The following is an 18,123-nucleotide window of genomic DNA, read 5'->3' as shown; positions in this document are numbered from 1 at the left end:
TTTAGTGGGATACATAATGCAGTGTCAGTCTTCAAGGTCAAGACTCACAGATTATCCTTTTAAATGTTGTAAAAAAATAGAGGTATTTTAGAAGAAATAGATTTCAATTTGGAAAAAAACCTTCATTTGTGGGTTGCTATTGTTATTTACAATGTGATGCTGAGAAGTTTGTTCCAGTACGGTTGCCCCATTCTTCCTTGAAGACTTGCTCTGTGGGAGTGACGCCCACTCAGCCTTATTAATTTATACATGAGTGCAGTGTGAGTAAAGAGGACAATAATGAAGAAACCACTCTCAATGTGGATCAAAATGTAAACAATCAGAGGTGAAGAGCGAGAACTGTAATTTGTCTTGATTGATCACATTACAAGTGGACAGCATAAGCACAGCTGTTCACGCCTAGACAGATCATGCATCTACAAATGTGTGTGCAGTGATCACACACAGATCTATGTTCTCAGTCTGTGTGTTTCATGTCTAGGAGAGGAGACAAGCAGTTAAAGGTGATCTGTCTGTCTGTTTTTCATGCACTGACCTGCACCGTCACTGCAGATATGCAGATTTTCCCAGAATGAAGAAATCTATTGTTGTTTTTTTTATTTTGTATGACAACATATTAAAGATATGAATGTTAATTCAATAAGGTCAACATGTTTTATTATGCAGGGTTACTTTGAAACATATATGTACACTGTGTGTGCACATCATTTTCACATGAACATCTCTGGCTCCTAAGTATGTTTATATTCTAGATATATATGACATTCAGAATTTAGATAAACTGTATGTCAGAATATTAGGAATGTATTCTTTTTCCAAGTTATAAGAAATCTTTACAGTGTATTTTTTCTCCAGTGCTGTGTTTGCTCTGACAACCATCAATCACCCATGAATTCCTCCAGAATTCTAACAATTGTTGAATTTGACAACTTCAGGTTTGGGGACCTACAATCATCTTACTCACAAATGGGGAGACTGCGGTTGAGCCAGTTTAGATTTTCTGGTAATGCAACAATTTTACATACCTAGTCTTAAACCTCCCAAAGTTCTGTAAAATGCTTCCTGGGTATTGTTCTTTTTTACGGACCACTTCCTGCAAATCTGGAGATGAGTATGGATAAAATTCCCAATATGAACTTTTTTAGAAATACTCAGACCAGCACACGTAACACGAAAACTCAAGTTTAAAGTCACTGAATCAGTCTGTCATCCTACAGCACAGTGGCACACCCTCATTGTCAGTCTATCACTTTTCTGCTCTCTCTCCCTCTCTTTGGTGACATGTTTTTGGGCATTTTCACCTTTAATGGATAGGACAGCTGAAGAGAGAGAGAATGTGGGGAGCAGAGTTCGGGTGCTCTGATCTCTTTTTCAATATGATTATGTCTCTACCTCTACTTGCTTCTTAATGCCGATATGTGTGTGCCTCTCCACCTGGTCCCTGCACAATCATCAGTCATCCATCATTCATTCGGTTCATCAGCCACCACCATCCCCAGTGTCTGGACTTCCAGACACTGGGGATGATTTCCTTCTGCCTCTAAGATCAGACATCCTACGATCACAAAATATCCCTGAGTCCTTACGTCAAAGATCTTCTGTTAACTTACTTTATTTAAATATCTGTTGTAATAAATAACAAATCATTCTTTAACTTGTCTCTCCTGAAAATAGCAACTGTTCCCCAGAAGTCTTATCCTGGTTTGACTGAAGATATAACATGTATTCCTTTTAAGTCTTCTTTCAAGACTGGAAGCAGAAGACAAGAAAGGAAAGTGGTGCTGAGAAGATATGTTTAAGAGGAAAATAAAAGGGGGGTTGGGGTTTACAAAGTGGGTTAGAAATAGAAACTATTGAGAAGATACTTTTAAACAGCGTAGTCTTAAATAAATTAAATAATAATCAGGTATGCTTAGCTTCTTATTTGTTTATTCATTTGTTTGTTAATTTCTCCGTCTGTCTATCTATTTATTCATTTTTTCCACTTGGACAGTGTCAGGCAAGCTGTTGCCCTGCTTACAGTCTGTATAATGAGCTTAGCCAAACATCTCCTGACTGTAGCTTTTTAAATATTGCATTTTAATCTTCATTTTTAATAAAAAACTAATTAAAGTAACCTGCTAGGGAAATCTCATTAGACAGTCTCAGACTCTACAGGAGGAAATTTTGTGATCTAGCATGGTCTGCCCTCAGCAACAACAAGTTAAATCCCCACATTGAGTTTGGCCAATACTAGTTGTGATGTTGGCTGATGTCATCCACTGAGTCTGTTGACTGGTGAAGCTGATATTTCTAAAGAAACCTGGACATGATGGAGTGATGTAGAGAAAATCGCACTTATTGTCACCTTTGCATTTATGTCAGTCCCCAAAACAACAAAATGAGGTTGTTTCAAAGTGCCACACATTCAATGATGCATGCTTTGACTGAGATCTCCATTCATTGCCAAAAATACAGATTTTTGAGTGAGCATGAAGGAGGAGGCAGCATAGTGTGAGAGATAAACTACAAGCCAAGCATGCAAAAATAAGCTAAATGAGCAAAACTGAGCTAATTTCCCCAAATGCCTAAGTCCTGATGGTAAGACATACTAACACTGCCAAGCTCCAAAAAGTGTGATGAGTTAATCAAATTAGTTTGCCAATCTTGGAAAGGCCTATCGGTTTTGAAGCTCATTTTAAAGAAAGAAGCGTTGAGCTGATTTAATTCAGCAACTGTTCAAGCTATGAGTTCTATTGTTCATTTATACATACACACTCAAAACCTGATTGTTGTAATAATAAAATGCCTTCTCCTGTTATCTAGCTGCAGTTCAAATAGCCAGACTCACTGCTCTATGTCCAAATGATGTTAACAAACAGCACACTTAAACCATACACTTACAGCAAGATGTTCTCAAACTGTGCTTTTCTCCTAAATAAACATAATTGTGTTAGCGTAACAGCTTTAAAGGGAGTAGGTAAGAGTAAGCAGATTAAAGTACCAGAGGGAATTAATCCACAGTAATGTGACTTAATGTGATTAAAACTGTTGGATCAATCCAATTATCCAGATTACTAAAGAGACAGTGGTGTACATCAGCTTTATTTTTTTTGATTTGCATACAGTTGTTTCTTTCATTCTATAAAATATAATTGAATAAATAACTGATATATGCAAAATATAAATTCATTACAGAAAAATAAGGCCTGAGGATCATACAGCAAAATACAGTGATTGTCTCAGCATGCTTCAGAAAGACAGCTTTGCACCATAAGTACGTATCATTCCTATTCCAGCAACACATTGATGGCATGAAATCCAGCAAAAAGATTAACAGGAATCACTTTTCTTTTGATTAGTTCAAGGAAATAATCAGATGCATTAAACACGCAGAATTCGTTACATGGTGCCTTGCAAGGGTTATCATTTTGGCTTAATAAAACGGTGATTCAATTTGATATTATACAGTTTTATATAGAATATACATGTACTGCAATATATATATTTTATAACATTGCTCTATATCCTATAACAAATACACAGAAGAGGCTCCACAGGGGCTACATATTGAAAAGGACCCAACAGTGCAAAGGTTGCAGCGACAGCAACAAGACAAGACCGCCCCTCTTCATAAAGGATCTTGGGATCAACATAAACAAACTAAAATCTGTATTTTTTTGATAAATAATAAAAAATAAAATAATAATGGTACAATAAAAAAATAATATACCTATTCAAATTATTATTAATAATAATAATAATAATAATAATAATAATAATAATAATAAAACAATACACAACAAAGTATCCAGCTAAGAAACAGCCAAAATATCAGTCAATATAAATAATAATGGAGAGGCATCACAAGTCAACATCACCATAGCAGCACAGATTGTAGGTTGTACATTGATTCCCTCTCAAACAATGTCAAAAACGACTTCCACACCTTTAAGAGAGTAATTGTGTGAATTACATCTGCTAAAGTAAATCCGTTACATTTCAACAACAGCAAGCTTTTTATTGAGCCACCTCCTGAAACACAAGGACACTGGACACTTCCAGTTTGGGAATATTCTTATTTTAGCTGCAGAGCCTGTCAGAGCAGCCAAATACTGCCAAATTACTGTCTGGCAGTGTGTCCACTTCCCATTGTTTGGAAAACAAATATAATATGTCACACCAGAATGTGCATAGTATGGACAATGCCAGATCCTTCTGCAGCACCAGATCTATCACGCGTCGGGGGGACTGCTACAAATATCCAGGTTAGTTTTATAATAATGCACTCCATGTTAAACTTTAAATTGAATTAATTTATACTTAGAACTGATAGACAGCTCTATACAGCTTTACATTTAAATACAGAAAAGAGAGCCTGAGATAGTGCTGACATCTTGTGGCTGCTTTGCAGAGCTACATTTTTACAATCTCATGCACATAAGATTAGTGACATTTCAAAAGGTGGTCAAATGGAATCATGCTGTTGGTATCACTTGAAAGACAGATGCATGAAGTGACTGTCTATCTAATAAACGTAAATGATGCAAGGATAAACAATAAATACATTACACAGGCTTCTTGTGAAATCAAGTAGACATCACTAAAACATCGGCAGGGTTTAGAGAGGGAACATTCCCTCTTGGCTCACCAGATAGGAGATGGACACAATCATGACATGTCAAAAGAGCAGTATAATGAGCTTACATGTTACACAAGAAAAGTGGCCTGTTATCTACCAATTGCAGTTGGATTAGAGCGAGTAATCCTTTTACATGAATTCCAATTATTAACCCCTTTAGTGCAAACACTTAAGTACTGACAAAATCTTCACAGAGTTCCAGCCGGTATGAAGAGTAATTCTGCATCTAAATACTCTCTGATGACACCCTACATATTGGAGCACCATATAAGTGGTTGACCAATATTGGTGTTTTAATGGCCGACAGCGATTCTGGTAATTAAAGAGCAAATTGGCCGATGTGTAATGCCAATATGATGATTTTGTTGTTTTCTTGCATTTAATAAAATACAATAATTTCATAATAATAACCTCCATTAATTCCATGCACATTACAATCTAATAAACATGTCTATTTTAGCCAGTAACATGCTTTAGATTATATTTGTAATGAATTGATGATGCAGAAATGTTCATTGTATAGATTTAAAAACATGACCAACCCATGACTAAACTGCATCGATCTGTATATCATAACAGAATAATTGAAGATTGATGATGTCATTTAGGATGGGTAAACATGTTCTCATTAAGAGGCTGATAAGGCTGCTTGCACAGTTTGCAGACATTATTTGAGTACTATTTTTTATCGCCCTTGTGAGGACAGGTATTGATTATTATTTCAAAATGTCATAAAATGGTTAGATTAATCAGCCTGACTTGATTAACCGGTCTCCCTCTGGACCAGATTACAGTTCAAAAAGTTCACTCAACTGCAGGTGTCCCATTATATAAATAAACACATACATAAATAAAGCCTGGTGTATTCTTCTGCAGTGAATCTTTGACATGGTACCACAAAGATGCAGACTCTACACCTTAGCCTTAGGAGGATGCACCTTCCCTGAATTGGAGCTGCCACAAGTGTTACTGTTCCAATTGGTAGCATCCAAACTGAGAACACTGAGCTTGAATACAAGTTTGTATCTAACCGCTACAGCTCGATGAAGTCAACACGACATTTAAACTTCAGTCATGATTGCCAGGCTTAATGCATGTGGCAGTATTCTGTCATTTGGTAATTACTGTAAGGCTTATATGGTTTTCATTTGGTTTCAAGCCAACCAATTTCAGCTGCCCTTGTTTTAAGTACAGAGGGAGATCTGCCAGAGGACACAGACACATAAATAAAAACTCAAATATATAGACTCAGAATGGCATGGACCACTTACACAGGCTAAGGTGTATGCTCTGCAGTAATTCAACACACAAGTATCATCATCAGGTCATATCACATCAGGTTTGATACAGGCTTAGATAAGTAAATCATAGAATAAGCTTCAAAACCTTCTTCATTTAGCTGCTTCTTCAGACTATTGCACATTTTTTATTAATCCCTTCTTGGCACATTAAAATATTTCTTCAAACTCACATAAGTGCAATAATTTAAAATCTTCAAGAAAACTTTGGCATCACAATTTTGGGAAAAGATCAACTTTAAGCAAATGAGCTGACTGGTGTGATGTGAGGTGAAGGGTTATGATCAAGGGCAGTTTATCTTTAACTGATAAGAGTCAAACTAATCACATACCTGTGTTACTGATTAAGCAGAATGTCCTGAATGAAAGGGAGGTCACAAATTAAAACTGATTTACTAATGTCTATCAAATATTGAGTTGGGATAGTAAACATTGGTATGGATCTTTGGGAATGGCAATTTTACATCCCTAATTTCACTTCATTACAGACCACTTATTAACTGCCTTTGTGTTGACCACACTACTTCATTAAGATACAAGTCAAGAGTATCTTTAATCTCCAAACAGATGATAACCCAGGGTACCTGTTTTAGACTACATTGTCAACTACAACTGAAGACACGTTGAATTTTGGTAGACTGTACAGTAGCTGCAGTGTTCATCAGAATCTTAAATCTGTAATAAAATAAAAATCTGAGATCAAGAGACTTTATAATCTTTAACGTTAAACATTTCCTTAAATAGAACCAGTTATTGAAAGATGGATCGTCTCTCATAAATAGGACAGCTGGATAGATTACTGAATATATGCAAAGTAGTCAATCTGACAAACAGAGCGGATAAAGAGGTCACAAATGAGCAACCTGTTACACGACCAATCATAGTAGTTGACGTCAACATTCAGTCCGCATTCTTCTGGTCTGGGTCTTGGTCAGGATCTTTTGTGAGAGACGTGACAGAGCTTGCTTTGCCCAGCTCATAGTGGTCCCTCATGGGCTCATCTACCTGCTCGTCTTGCCTTTCCCTCTTCACTCCATTCTTTCTATCAAACTCTGCAGTAATCTCAGCCAGTGTCTTCCCTTTAGTCTCAGGTAGGGTGAATCCTAAAAATCCTGCAGACACCAAACACACCACCAAGAACGGGAGAAAGCAGTAGTTTCCCAGGCTGTTGACAATGAAGGGAAACAGCATCCCTACCAAGAACAGGCTGATCCACATGAAGGAGCCAGCAACCATGTACGCTGCCGGTCGAGCTGCCTGGTCGAAGATTTCAGCAGGTAAGATCCCCGTCACTCCTGCAGGGCCCAAGCCGAAGCTGAGGATGTAGGCAAACACACACGCCATGCTGAGGTAGGCCATCCCGGCCACTCCATTGCTCTGCAGGATTAGAGCTATAGTGAAGACTACAGACCAGCAAGACATCAGACAGTACCCACCAATGAGAAGGTATCTGCGGCCGACTCGTTCAATCAGCAGGTTGCTGAGTATGGAGGCAGTAAACTCAGATGCTCCTGTTCCGATGGTCACATACTGGACTTTCTCTTGAGGGATCCCTGCTGCGAGGAAAATATACGAGGCATAGAAATAGATGGAGTCATTGCCACAGAGCATCATAGCACTACTGGCAGCCATGACTGTTTTGAGCTGGCATCGCAGGTCTGGACTCTTAAACAGAGACCAGGGCGTCTGTGTGGAAGCTGCAGATCCAGAATTCAAGGCAGCAGATTTTTGTTGCTGCTGCTCCTGAAGCAACTCATCCATCTCCAAGACAGGAACCTCCCCACCACGAAGCCTTTCAAGCGCCTTGATACACGCCTCCTTGTCTCCACGGTCAATGAGAAGGTATCTGGGGCTTTCAGGGAACCAGGGTAAGGTAAGGAGCTGGATCAACCCGGGCAAAGCGTTACTCGCCAGCAAGTAAGGCCAAAGAGGCTCAGAACCGAGCAAACCGGTGAGTCCCACAACCTGACCTAAGAAGATCCCAAATGCAGTGAAAACAGCAGATGAAAAAGCCACTGCTCCTCTCAGGTGTTTGGGGGCACTTTCCCCAAAATACATGGGTTGGACATTCATACTGACTCCTGAGTTTATCCCCACTAGGAAACGAGCGCAGACCAGCATCTCAAATGATTCAGCCGTCCTGCAGATTAACACAAAGACAGCACCAGCAAACAAGAAGCAGTTGTTCAGAAGCAGTGAGTTCTTCCTCCCACAGTGGACAGACAGAGGTCCTGCCAACAGGGCACCGAGCAAACCCCCAAGGGAGAAGGCTGACACAATCAGAGTCCACACTAGTGTCACCTGAGGGGTTTCCAAGCCAGTGCCCCAGCGCTTCATGTATGTGTCATTGATGAACACCTGGATGTAACTGGTAGGAGCATTGATGATTGAGATGTTGTACCCATATTGGAAGGTGCCTCCAATGGCAGCAGAGCATACAGTAAGAGCAAGGGTCCTGGCACCTCCTGAGTGTCTGCTTGAGTCATCTTGCTCATTGTCGCCTGTGGAAGACATCTGGAGCCTTGGAGTGTCCTTCTGTCCTTCTGTGTCCCCACAGTGTAAATAGATTCCTCAAAGGAGTACAGTTTAGTATTTATAGGTAAAGCTTAATCTACAACTCTCTCTGTTTACAGCACGGCCCACGGTAAATATCAATCATTCATTAATCGGGCTAACGCCAACGTGCTCCTACTGAGTATTTAGAAAGACAGATAACTCATTTCCCCGTTTTAGCCGGTATCAACATTTCAAAGGTTTTTGTGCTCCCTCATAGAGACTGGGAGGCGTCTTCCTCGCACGTCAGCTTATTTTTGTTTTGCTGCATAAACCAAATAAAACAACTAAGTAACCTGCATGGCGTTGACGTCGTTAGAAAATGTATTTCTTAGTTAACCATATATTTTAAAGCGCCTGAGCTAGGGTAATAAGGCATACATAGTTAGCTATAATTGGAAGAATCACCCTGGCAGCCCATATTGAGGGAAAAGAAGTCTCAGCACACAGGCGCTTTTTACATCGCTCTAACGTAAAACGTCATCTCTGTGCGGCCGAGTTGGAAAGATGTGAGTAAAAGACAGTTTTTGCACAAGTTGGCGTTATCTAATCTGAGAGATGTGTGTGTAATACCAATGAATAAAAACGGGATTAATATTAAGTCGTGTGTCGCATATCACATGGTTTTAAGACGACGAAACGGGAGTTTTAATCTCAACACAGTGTTCAAAAATAAGAGCTAGGTAGCTAATGCTAACATGAGCAGATTGTTCAGCCGTCGATGAGCGTGCTCGCTCAGTGTGATGATTTCACACATACACTGGTTCTTTACTCATTATTGTCTTATTATTTCTCCTCCAATGTTTATTACTGGACAGATGATGACGGGAAACCCTCACTCTTGGCTCTTACTTACAGCTACAGTTAGTCCGCATGTCTAATGTATCTGCAGAAACCTGATTCTGGAGGTGTAGAGACCTTTGTGGTCGTGAATCGGATAGTTAGGAGACCACTTTCTGGAGTTTAGGAAGTGAGATCTTGTCCGATAAAGGATTTCAGCTGCTCAGTCGATACGGGTTGTCTTTCTCGTTTCATGATTCTCCAAATGTTTTCAGTATGTGACAATTCGTGACTCCAAGTTTAACACCTGGACTCTTCTACTACGGAGCCATGCTGTTGTAATGCATGCGATTGTGGTTTTGCATTGTCTTGCTGAAACATGTAAAGTCTCCCCTATAAAAAATGTTGTCTGGATGGCAGCATATGTTGCACAAAAACCTGAATATACTCTGCAGCATTAATGGTGTCATCCCAGATGTATAATTTATCCATGTCATAAACACCTATGCACCCCAATACCATCAGTGATGCTTGCTATTGATCTGTGCGCTAAAAACAAGGTCCCTGTCTTAGGGCTGGGCTATAATTCGATAACGATAATTACAGTGATATAATTTTTCTCAATATAAATAAAACACATGTTCGATAAAAAATTTGATACACATAAACTTGTAATTGCACCCCCAACCACTGGAAAGGGAGGGGGCGTTAATGAGCCCGTGAGAACAAAGTTTTCAATATCACCACGCTCTACCCTGTCTTCTTTACAGCGCAGGGCGTGGAATCCATGATTTCTAAAATGTCAAATTTGATTTGTGAGGCCACAGGACAGTTTTCCACTTCATCTCAGACCATCTTAAATGGGCCCGGGACCAGAAAAGTAGCCTGTGTTTCTGGATCACATTTAGATATGGTTTTCTCTTTGCATGGTGCAGTTTTGACCTGCGCTTGTGTTAGTTGCAATGAAATGTGTTCACAGACACCAGTTTTTGGAAGTGATTTTGAGCCTATGCAGTTATTTCCACTACAGAGTCATGTCTGATTTTAAGGCAGTGTTGCCTGAGGGCCTGAAGATCATAGTTATCCTAGTTTCTTCTGACCATAAATACCTACGCAGTCATACCTTAGATAGCAATGTTGTTTACAAACAGCAATAGTAATTTAACACAATATTTGCATGGTTTGAAAGTGTAGTATTGTCCAATCAATGAAATCCTGTATTCTGTCTGCTCTCCTCTTCTCCGACACCAGGGCACCTTCCCCAACAAAGAGGAAGGAGGACGACAAGAGTAAACAGCGTGGTAAGGAGAAGTCCGGTACCACAAAAGAAGGAGCTGATAAAGGCCGCGGCCGAGACAAGAACCGCACAAGACGCAGTGCCTCCAGTGGGAGCAGCAGGTCAGAGACTTGTCAATCTATAAAGAGTTACACCACATGCAGTCGAGTTCTGATGCACTTGTTCCCAGTTCCATTCATTCTTTTTTTTAATTGTTTGAAAAGAAAGCCTGCTCTTAAAGTCTGAGGCACAAAGTGGTCTAATCTCTATGACTGCTCTGTTAATACACTTGAGATTAGCAGCTCATAATACGGGTTTAACCACGTTAAAATTTAAATTTCTCTGCGTTCCAGCTCCAGCAGCAGCTCAGGATCCAGCTCAGGTTCGTCTAGTGGCTCCAGCTCCTCTGCCTCCAGCCACTCAGGCTCATCCAGCTCCCGCTCATCTTCCTCATCCTCCTCATCCTCCTCTCCAAGCCCAAGCCGCCAGCGCCACAACAACAGACGTCGCTCACGCTCCAAGTATGGAATTTATTAAACCAGCAGTGAGCCTTGTTAAGGGTTTAGTCGATTATGATGTCAGTGAACATTAAGTTAAAACGTGATGTTCAGTGTAAGAGCATCTCATGTTCAATGTAGATGAATGAAAAATCTAAATGTCACACCAGGTCAAAATCAGCCAAGAAGGACGACAGGGACCGACGACGCAGGAGCCCCACACCCAAACCGACCAAGGTGTACCTGGGGCGACTCACCAGAAATGTCATCAAGGTGAACGCTTCATATCTCACTGCTGATCTCAAACACTGCTGCAGAGTGAAACATTTAAAAGACAACAGGAAGCACAAATTGAAAAGAGGGATTAGAAAGTAGTGGTCCACAAAAAATATGGCCACGCCGCTCACCCTCTCTCCCATGTATCAGAATATAGGAGCAGGAATGTTTGTCGACTTAATAGTAGATTGCAGATTAAAGTGCAGATAATTTTCCAAAGGTATTTGAAATGATCACAACTGTTTACCAAATGAAACAACAAATTTTATGACTGAGATTTGATTAATGTTTGTCATGAAAAACCAAACATGTTGATCTGCATTTCCTTAATTTTCCTTCTTCATTTTAACAAGAAGTTATTACTTTTCTACAATCTGATATATTTGCTTATCAGGAATAAGTGATTGAGAACCTGAGGATTAACTCAGCACAGTTACCACAGTTATGCAACAGGGCTAACATCCATCTGCACAATATATAATGTTACAATTCTTAGTACAGAGCTTTCATAGTTTCAGACTGTTCAAAATATACCTAAGATCAGGTTTCATGACAATGAAGATCAACTTGAATCATGCAAATCATTTTCATCCAATCCAATCCGCTTTGTTTATATATCACATTTAAAAAACAAAGTTTACCAAAGTGCTGCACAGTGAGGTAAAATAAGTTAAAACACACAGAGAAAAAAAAAAAAGAATCATCAAAAAAAACACAAAAGACACTTGGAAAAAAAACATAGACACATAGAATTATGTTGAATAAACAAAAATAAAAGAAACAAACAGAGACCATACAACTCTAGTGTTTGATTAAAAGCAAAGGGGTAGAAGTACGTTCAAAGACGTGTTTGAAAAGCTGGTATGGTTGGGGAAAATCTAACAGGAGGGGGCAACTTGTTCCACAGTTTAGGGGCCACTGCAGAGAGGCACGGTCCCCCCCTGATTTTCAGTATGGTCTTAGGGACAGCTAACCAGCAGACCTTTAAGACCTTAAGGGGGTGTAGCCTTTCATGCAAGAAGTTGAAATGTATTTTAATTTTAAAAAGAGTCTTTATTTAGTGGTACATGTTGAACCTTCTTCTTGATTTTTCTTTTAAAGGAACACATCCAGGAAATATTCTCTACCTATGGCAAGATCAAGATGATTGACATGCCTATGAATCGGATCCACCCTCACCTGTCCAAAGGCTACGCCTATGTGGAGTTTGAGACTGCTGAGGAGGCAGAGAAGGCCCTAAAGCACATGGATGGAGGTAAATAAAACAGATTAGTACACAAGTGATTCATTCAAATGGATGATGAGTGTGATGAGACCACAGGATGAGGGATTACTTTTACTTAAGTCTCATGAATGAACTTGCTTTCACTCTCACTCTCTGATGACCTGGATTTCTCTCCCTCAGGTCAGATTGATGGTCAGGAGATCACTGTCACAGCTGTGCTGGCTCCCACAGTGCGCCCCCCACCACGCAGATTCTCCCCTCCCCGGAGGATGCCTCCTCCACCACCAATGTGGCGACGCACCCCGCCTCGCATGAGGAGGAGGTAAAGGATGTGATGCTTGAAAGAGCTTGAAAAATAAATGATTTGAGGATCAAAGATTGATTAAATTGCAACTTTGTTACATTTTGATTTGCTTTCACCTCTAGGTCTCGGTCTCCACGGCGGCGCTCTCCAGTACGTCGCAGATCTAGGTCGCCTGGTCGACGTCGACACCGATCTCGCTCCAGCTCTAACTCCTCCCGCTAGTTCATTGGAAGCTTCTTCTCCTCCTCCCTGGATCCGCCTCTCTACTGTGTCATTTATATCAGTGTCAACAACAAAAAAAGACAAAAAAATGTAACCCTTTTATTTTTAATTGCCCAAAATCTAAGATGACGCACAAACACAAATGATTACTTTGTTGTGACAAATCATTTCTTTAACTTCTGTATAATGATTAAAGTTTCTTGATCAATGTTTTGACTTTCAGAAACAACAGAGAAATTAAGTCATCACTAACTTCTTCTTCTCCTGCACACATTTAAGGTGACCCAGTGTCAAGGTCAGATTTATGTTTAGACAAACTCCTAAAATCTCATGCTGTTTTTGTAAATCACTTACAACATTTGAGCCACTTCTACCACTGATGTAGTGAGTCAGCAGGCTTACTATTGCACCACTACTGTCTCGTCATTTGAACATGCTGGATTGATATTTCTCCACTCTTCTTTTCATGTTGCCTTAGTTAAAATGTCTCATTCAGAAAGATCTGCTGATTCTGTTTTAACTACTCTTCAAATTCAAGCAGCTAAACTGTAGTAAAAGTGCAAAAACAAGTGAAACAGTTAATTAACTTCTGATACTGACTTGATTTTAGCGTCTGTGTTCTCTTTTCTGAAGCAGTAAGTTGACAAAAAACTTGAGAACAGAGCTATCAGTGTTCTCTGGAGTCACTTTTAATTTTTTTAAGACTTGCACTGAGTTATTGATGAAGTACAGATCCTGATCAGTGCCACTGTTTGTACTTAAGTTTTAATTATTTGTACCTTTCAAGACAACTCTTTCTGTAGCCCTGGAGTTTGTTTGCTAACATTGTTGCAGAATCACAATAAAAAGGAACCTTTACTAGTGAGACTAGTTCAGTTAAACACCTATTAGTAAGTGTCATTTCTAGAGTTGTGATAAAACCATTGGCATTATTATATGGTCAGTAGAATGTGGACGTAGTGGGTCATCCATTGTTTCTTTATCTCTTGATTTTGAAGTCTCTGAATTTTTGATCCAGGCTTTTGTGGTTTTACTTTTTGGAGTGTGTTGGTTGTATAGATTTGTTCTCATCAATGGTGGACTAATGCTAACTGCTTGAATTTGCTTTCAGTGTGTGATGTGTATAAACGTGATTTTTTTTGTACTTCTCCCATAAGTTGTCTTTAGTATTATCGACTGTTCATGGTCCAGCTTGTTCCAACAAATTACATTAAAGTTCACGGTTTGAACAGAAAAACGTGTTTGTTTCAGATTGTCCATCATTCCAATCAGTATATACTTCAGTTTTCCAATCTGTATTCAACAACCAGCAACAAGTTAGGTAGACTTTGTTTGGTAGTGAGTGATCAAGGATGCATCTTCTCCAATATTTACTGCTTTTACTTCATTATCATAACTTATGCTGAGACAAAAACATTTACTTTCACCAGCCACATTAGAAACTGATAAGATACATTTGTCCATTAGCTGTAGGTCGGATTATAATTATCTAAATTTGACTTTACTGTTCATTGATGTAAGTTAGAAATAAATCATTACATTTTTTGAGTTATGGTATGCCCTGAAGTTGTACCTGCTTTCGTAGATAAGGGCATATTTGGTACAGGAAAAATGTTTTGAGGTCAGTTTTCCTTCCTTTTTAAGCCTTATCATTCTTACTATCAGTAACACAAAGTACTGAAAAGACCTCACAAACTAACAAGTGAAGCCCAGTACCAGCTTGCTCCCAGAAATACACAAGCTGTCTCGATGACATTTACATCTGAGGGGTTTAGACTCCCGGATGAAAAATATAAAAATAAATAACATTTGAACTGTTCAAAACTGTAAAGTTGATCCATTATTGTTAAAATATATACAAACATAGTAATTTGATTTTAAATGAAACCATGCAAATAACAAATATGTCACAATTCTTCTGCTTTTCTTTGTTGCCACATGAGTTACATTTAAACAGAACATCTGCAGACAGATGCATCAGCCTCCAAGTCATTTAAGGATTGCTTAAAAGCATTTAAAGTTATCACACAAAGTTTCAAATCCTTATGTAAGGCATTCCAGGTCAAGGGAGCAGCAAACCTGAAGGTCTTTCTTCCAAGTTCAGTCCTGACCCTCGGAACAGACAGTAATAAAAGATCCTGAGATCAAAGATTACAAGTTCCTGAGTTTCTTTGTGAAATGTAGGTGAGGAGGTAAGAGGGAAGTAGACCGAAGATGCACTTATAGATTAGAAGACGCCAATGTTTTTTCCTGCGTGACGACAGTGAAGACCTTCCTTTTCTCGAGTACAGCACGCATTGATGAGTCATAGTTTTAAAAATGGTAAATTTGGGAGTTGCAGGCTGAAAGTTTGTGAACCCCTGAGTGCGAGGAACCTCACAACATGCGAACAAACATCTAGACAAAGTATGCAAAGTAATTGTGTTATGATGTAAACACTCTCTTGTATGATAAATCATTGTTCTTGAAAACTGGAAGCTTTACTACATGTGCACATTGAAACCTTCAAAATATGAGCTGAGAGCAATAAATCAACCTTGAGCCAATTTATAGACAGTTTGTTTATTTACAAAATATTTATGGATATGTAAAAGCAGCATCTCTCCATTGCACTTTAGAAGTGTATGTATATATTTTTTTCAACTTTGTTTTATTGACATAAAGGATTGATAAACTCAGTGAATGCTCTGTAACCACAGAGGCCACCATGTAAATCCCAGTATCTCCTTGGTTTTAAAGGCCAGCATGATCCTCAAGGTAAGTCTTTTCAGCTGTTGTAACTTTCATTGAGAATGTTACAGCAGCCTTTTCCTTTTTGCTTTTGTGGGATATCTTTCTTCAAGGTTTAGCGTCTTTGTCTGCTTGGCTGGGAGGTGTATCCATCAAGTCCTTGAACCCCAGTTTCTCCATGGGCTCCTTGGCCATTAGCTGACTGCAAACAAAAGATAAGTTAAATACTGAGCTGTGATCATAAATTATAGTCTTTTTTATAAGCTGGAATCAAAGGATATCAGGAATATGAGAAGTAAATGGTTGATTAAAAGTTACTTACTTGTCCATGCGGCATTCCAGGTAGTCTTTGGACTGTAGTCTGCACATCGAGTTGTCGAAGCTGTTCTCTCTCAGGCATTTCATGAACTTCTCTTTGAAGGCTTTACACTCTCCTGAAATGACAACCAAACACAAGTGTCAACCATATCCTCAGATCTTTCAAAGTCTTTAATCACAATAACATTGTTCCAGACATTCTTGGGAATGCCTTATGTATTTGTCACTACTGCAGGGTTACTGATTGAGAACACTAGGATCATTTGTACAAAGTCAAGGATGGCTTAATCTTTATTTAGTTAATTGATTTCGTTCATAAGGAAAATATAAGTTTTGTATTCTTTAGAGCGATGCTTACTGATTGCAACAACATGGCCATGTTGACAATGATTTAAAAAATAGCCTTTGTTGAAAAAACAAACAAATATAACAACAGGAAGTGACAAAAACTAGACTAGAGGGCAAGCACTCACAAGGTAGAAGAGTAGTTAAAAAAAATAGAAACAAGACAGAAAAACAGTCAACCTTAAACATAAAAGGTAAGATGATATATTGTTCAGAGGTGATGAAATAAGGCTTGACTTGAAGTACACAAGTGCAATAATTGGGGACTGCAAAAAAATGTAATACCGTGTGTGTAATAATGTGTTTTATTTGTTATTTATATCTGCTGTTTTTATGCTTTTACCCTTTTACTTATGCATCTTTTTTTGCACTGCTAAGGGTTGTATCTCAATGTCCTTGTACAATGTAAATGACATAAGACATATTCTATTCTAATAAGAGATGAAAAATAAAGAAAGTAAAACAATGTACACAGCTTGATAGTACCTTTATCCCTGGGTTGAATAAGCTCATTTTGCGGAGGAGGACAGATTTTTTTTTTCTAAAAACGTAAAACTAGGGAAATTAAAGTTTCTGATTTCCCTCAATTACATTGAATGTATGTTGTGTTAAGTATATTGGATGTATGTTGTGTTAAGTATATTGGATGTATGTTGTGTTGAATTATATTGACTCTATGTTGTGTTGAATTATATTGACTCTATGTTGTGTTGAATTATATTGTCAAAAAGGACATTGAGTGTTTGGCTTTACTGATTGAAAATCACGTTCAGCCAGTGTTTCTGTGTGGTCATGAAGAAAGAATATTTTGATTATTATTTTTTAATAACGACAGTCAGTCTAAAATGAAGCCCGTCAGTCTTTGTTAAGACCGATATTTATAAATATTTTTAATACTTTTCCTTGATCGTGCGTTTTACAGACTTATTTCAATATTGAGTTTATGAAACAAACCAGTGTTGAGCACAAGGAAACATGACGACCTTACCGAAGTGATCCAGAGGGAACGAGCCTTTGTCAGGAGCCCGAGGTTTAAAACTTTTGGTCCCGAAATTCATAGCAGTCGACATATTCAATGTTTACAGTTCCTGCTGTAAGAGCAGTGACTGATATGTTTCACGGCTACTGCATGAACTGTGTAATAAAGGGTTACTGCAACAGAAACAGTCCTGCGTCGCGTTGTTATGACGTCTTGTTTTAGTCAGACAGACATTAGCAGTCGATCGAATCATACGGTTAATCGATGTTTTATAGATTCTGCATTATTTTGGAAAGAAGTAATACAAATATTTATTAAAAATGTGAGAAACTACTATCGCCCTTGATTTTTTTCATTGATCAGTAAGAAACTGGTGGAATGTAAATGAATAGTTTAGTAACCATAACAGAAGAAGCACAGGGAAATGCACAATTAGCCACATTCAACAGTAAAACTAAAGCCTTGGAAATATTCAGACTTTAAAGATAATTAAAGACCCATCTATTTAGTTAAGCTTTTATGAATTCATATAATTTCTTCATTTTAATGTAATTTTACATTATTTAATATTCTAATTATTTAATTTGTAACTCTTTATTTTTTATTATTAAACTACTCTTTTATTGCAAGTTTTAGTGTTTTTGTTTGTCTTTAAGTGGTATCTTTACCTTTTATATTATTTCTTATTATATATTTTTA

The 18,123-nt window shown here is 38.4% G+C and overlaps 3 protein-coding genes across 4 annotated transcripts; 1 reads left to right on the top strand and 2 right to left on the bottom strand.

The window, feature by feature from the left end:
* Positions 1-3,787: 3,787 nt before the first annotated feature.
* Positions 3,788-9,052, bottom strand: LOC117829893 (solute carrier family 2, facilitated glucose transporter member 11). The gene has a single exon (XM_034707676.1). It carries the CDS (start codon positions 8,431-8,433, stop codon positions 6,820-6,822), a length of 1,614 nt encoding a protein of 537 aa, XP_034563567.1. The 5' UTR covers positions 8,434-9,052; the 3' UTR covers positions 3,788-6,819.
* LOC117829895 (RNA-binding protein with serine-rich domain 1-like) lies at positions 8,852-14,289 on the top strand. Of its 2 annotated transcripts, none has more exons than XM_034707677.1 (7): positions 8,852-8,981; positions 10,504-10,650; positions 10,882-11,049; positions 11,196-11,298; positions 12,403-12,556; positions 12,707-12,848; positions 12,953-14,289. In XM_034707677.1, coding segments are annotated over exons 1-7 (816 nt in total). In that variant the 5' UTR covers positions 8,852-8,979; the 3' UTR covers positions 13,053-14,289. The 2 variants fall into 2 exon arrangements, with proteins under 2 accessions (XP_034563568.1, XP_034563569.1); XM_034707678.1 differs by lacking the exon at positions 8,852-8,981 and adding an exon at positions 8,991-9,032.
* Positions 14,290-15,594: 1,305 nt separating this feature from the next.
* LOC117830116 (cytochrome c oxidase assembly protein COX19) lies at positions 15,595-17,655 on the bottom strand. The gene is made up of 3 exons (XM_034708075.1): positions 17,434-17,655; positions 16,105-16,216; positions 15,595-15,984 (listed from the first exon to the last, which is right to left on the bottom strand). Exons 1-3 carry the CDS (start codon positions 17,513-17,515, stop codon positions 15,891-15,893), a joined length of 288 nt encoding a protein of 95 aa, XP_034563966.1. The 5' UTR covers positions 17,516-17,655; the 3' UTR covers positions 15,595-15,890.
* Between the last annotated feature and the right edge of the window lie 468 nt (positions 17,656-18,123).

This window comes from Notolabrus celidotus, chromosome 18 (genome assembly GCF_009762535.1).
Source record: "Notolabrus celidotus isolate fNotCel1 chromosome 18, fNotCel1.pri, whole genome shotgun sequence".
Lineage (NCBI taxonomy): Eukaryota > Metazoa > Chordata > Actinopteri > Labriformes > Labridae > Notolabrus > Notolabrus celidotus.
Note: the sequence above shows the minus strand (reverse complement) of the source record. Positions and strands in the feature narration are given on the sequence as shown.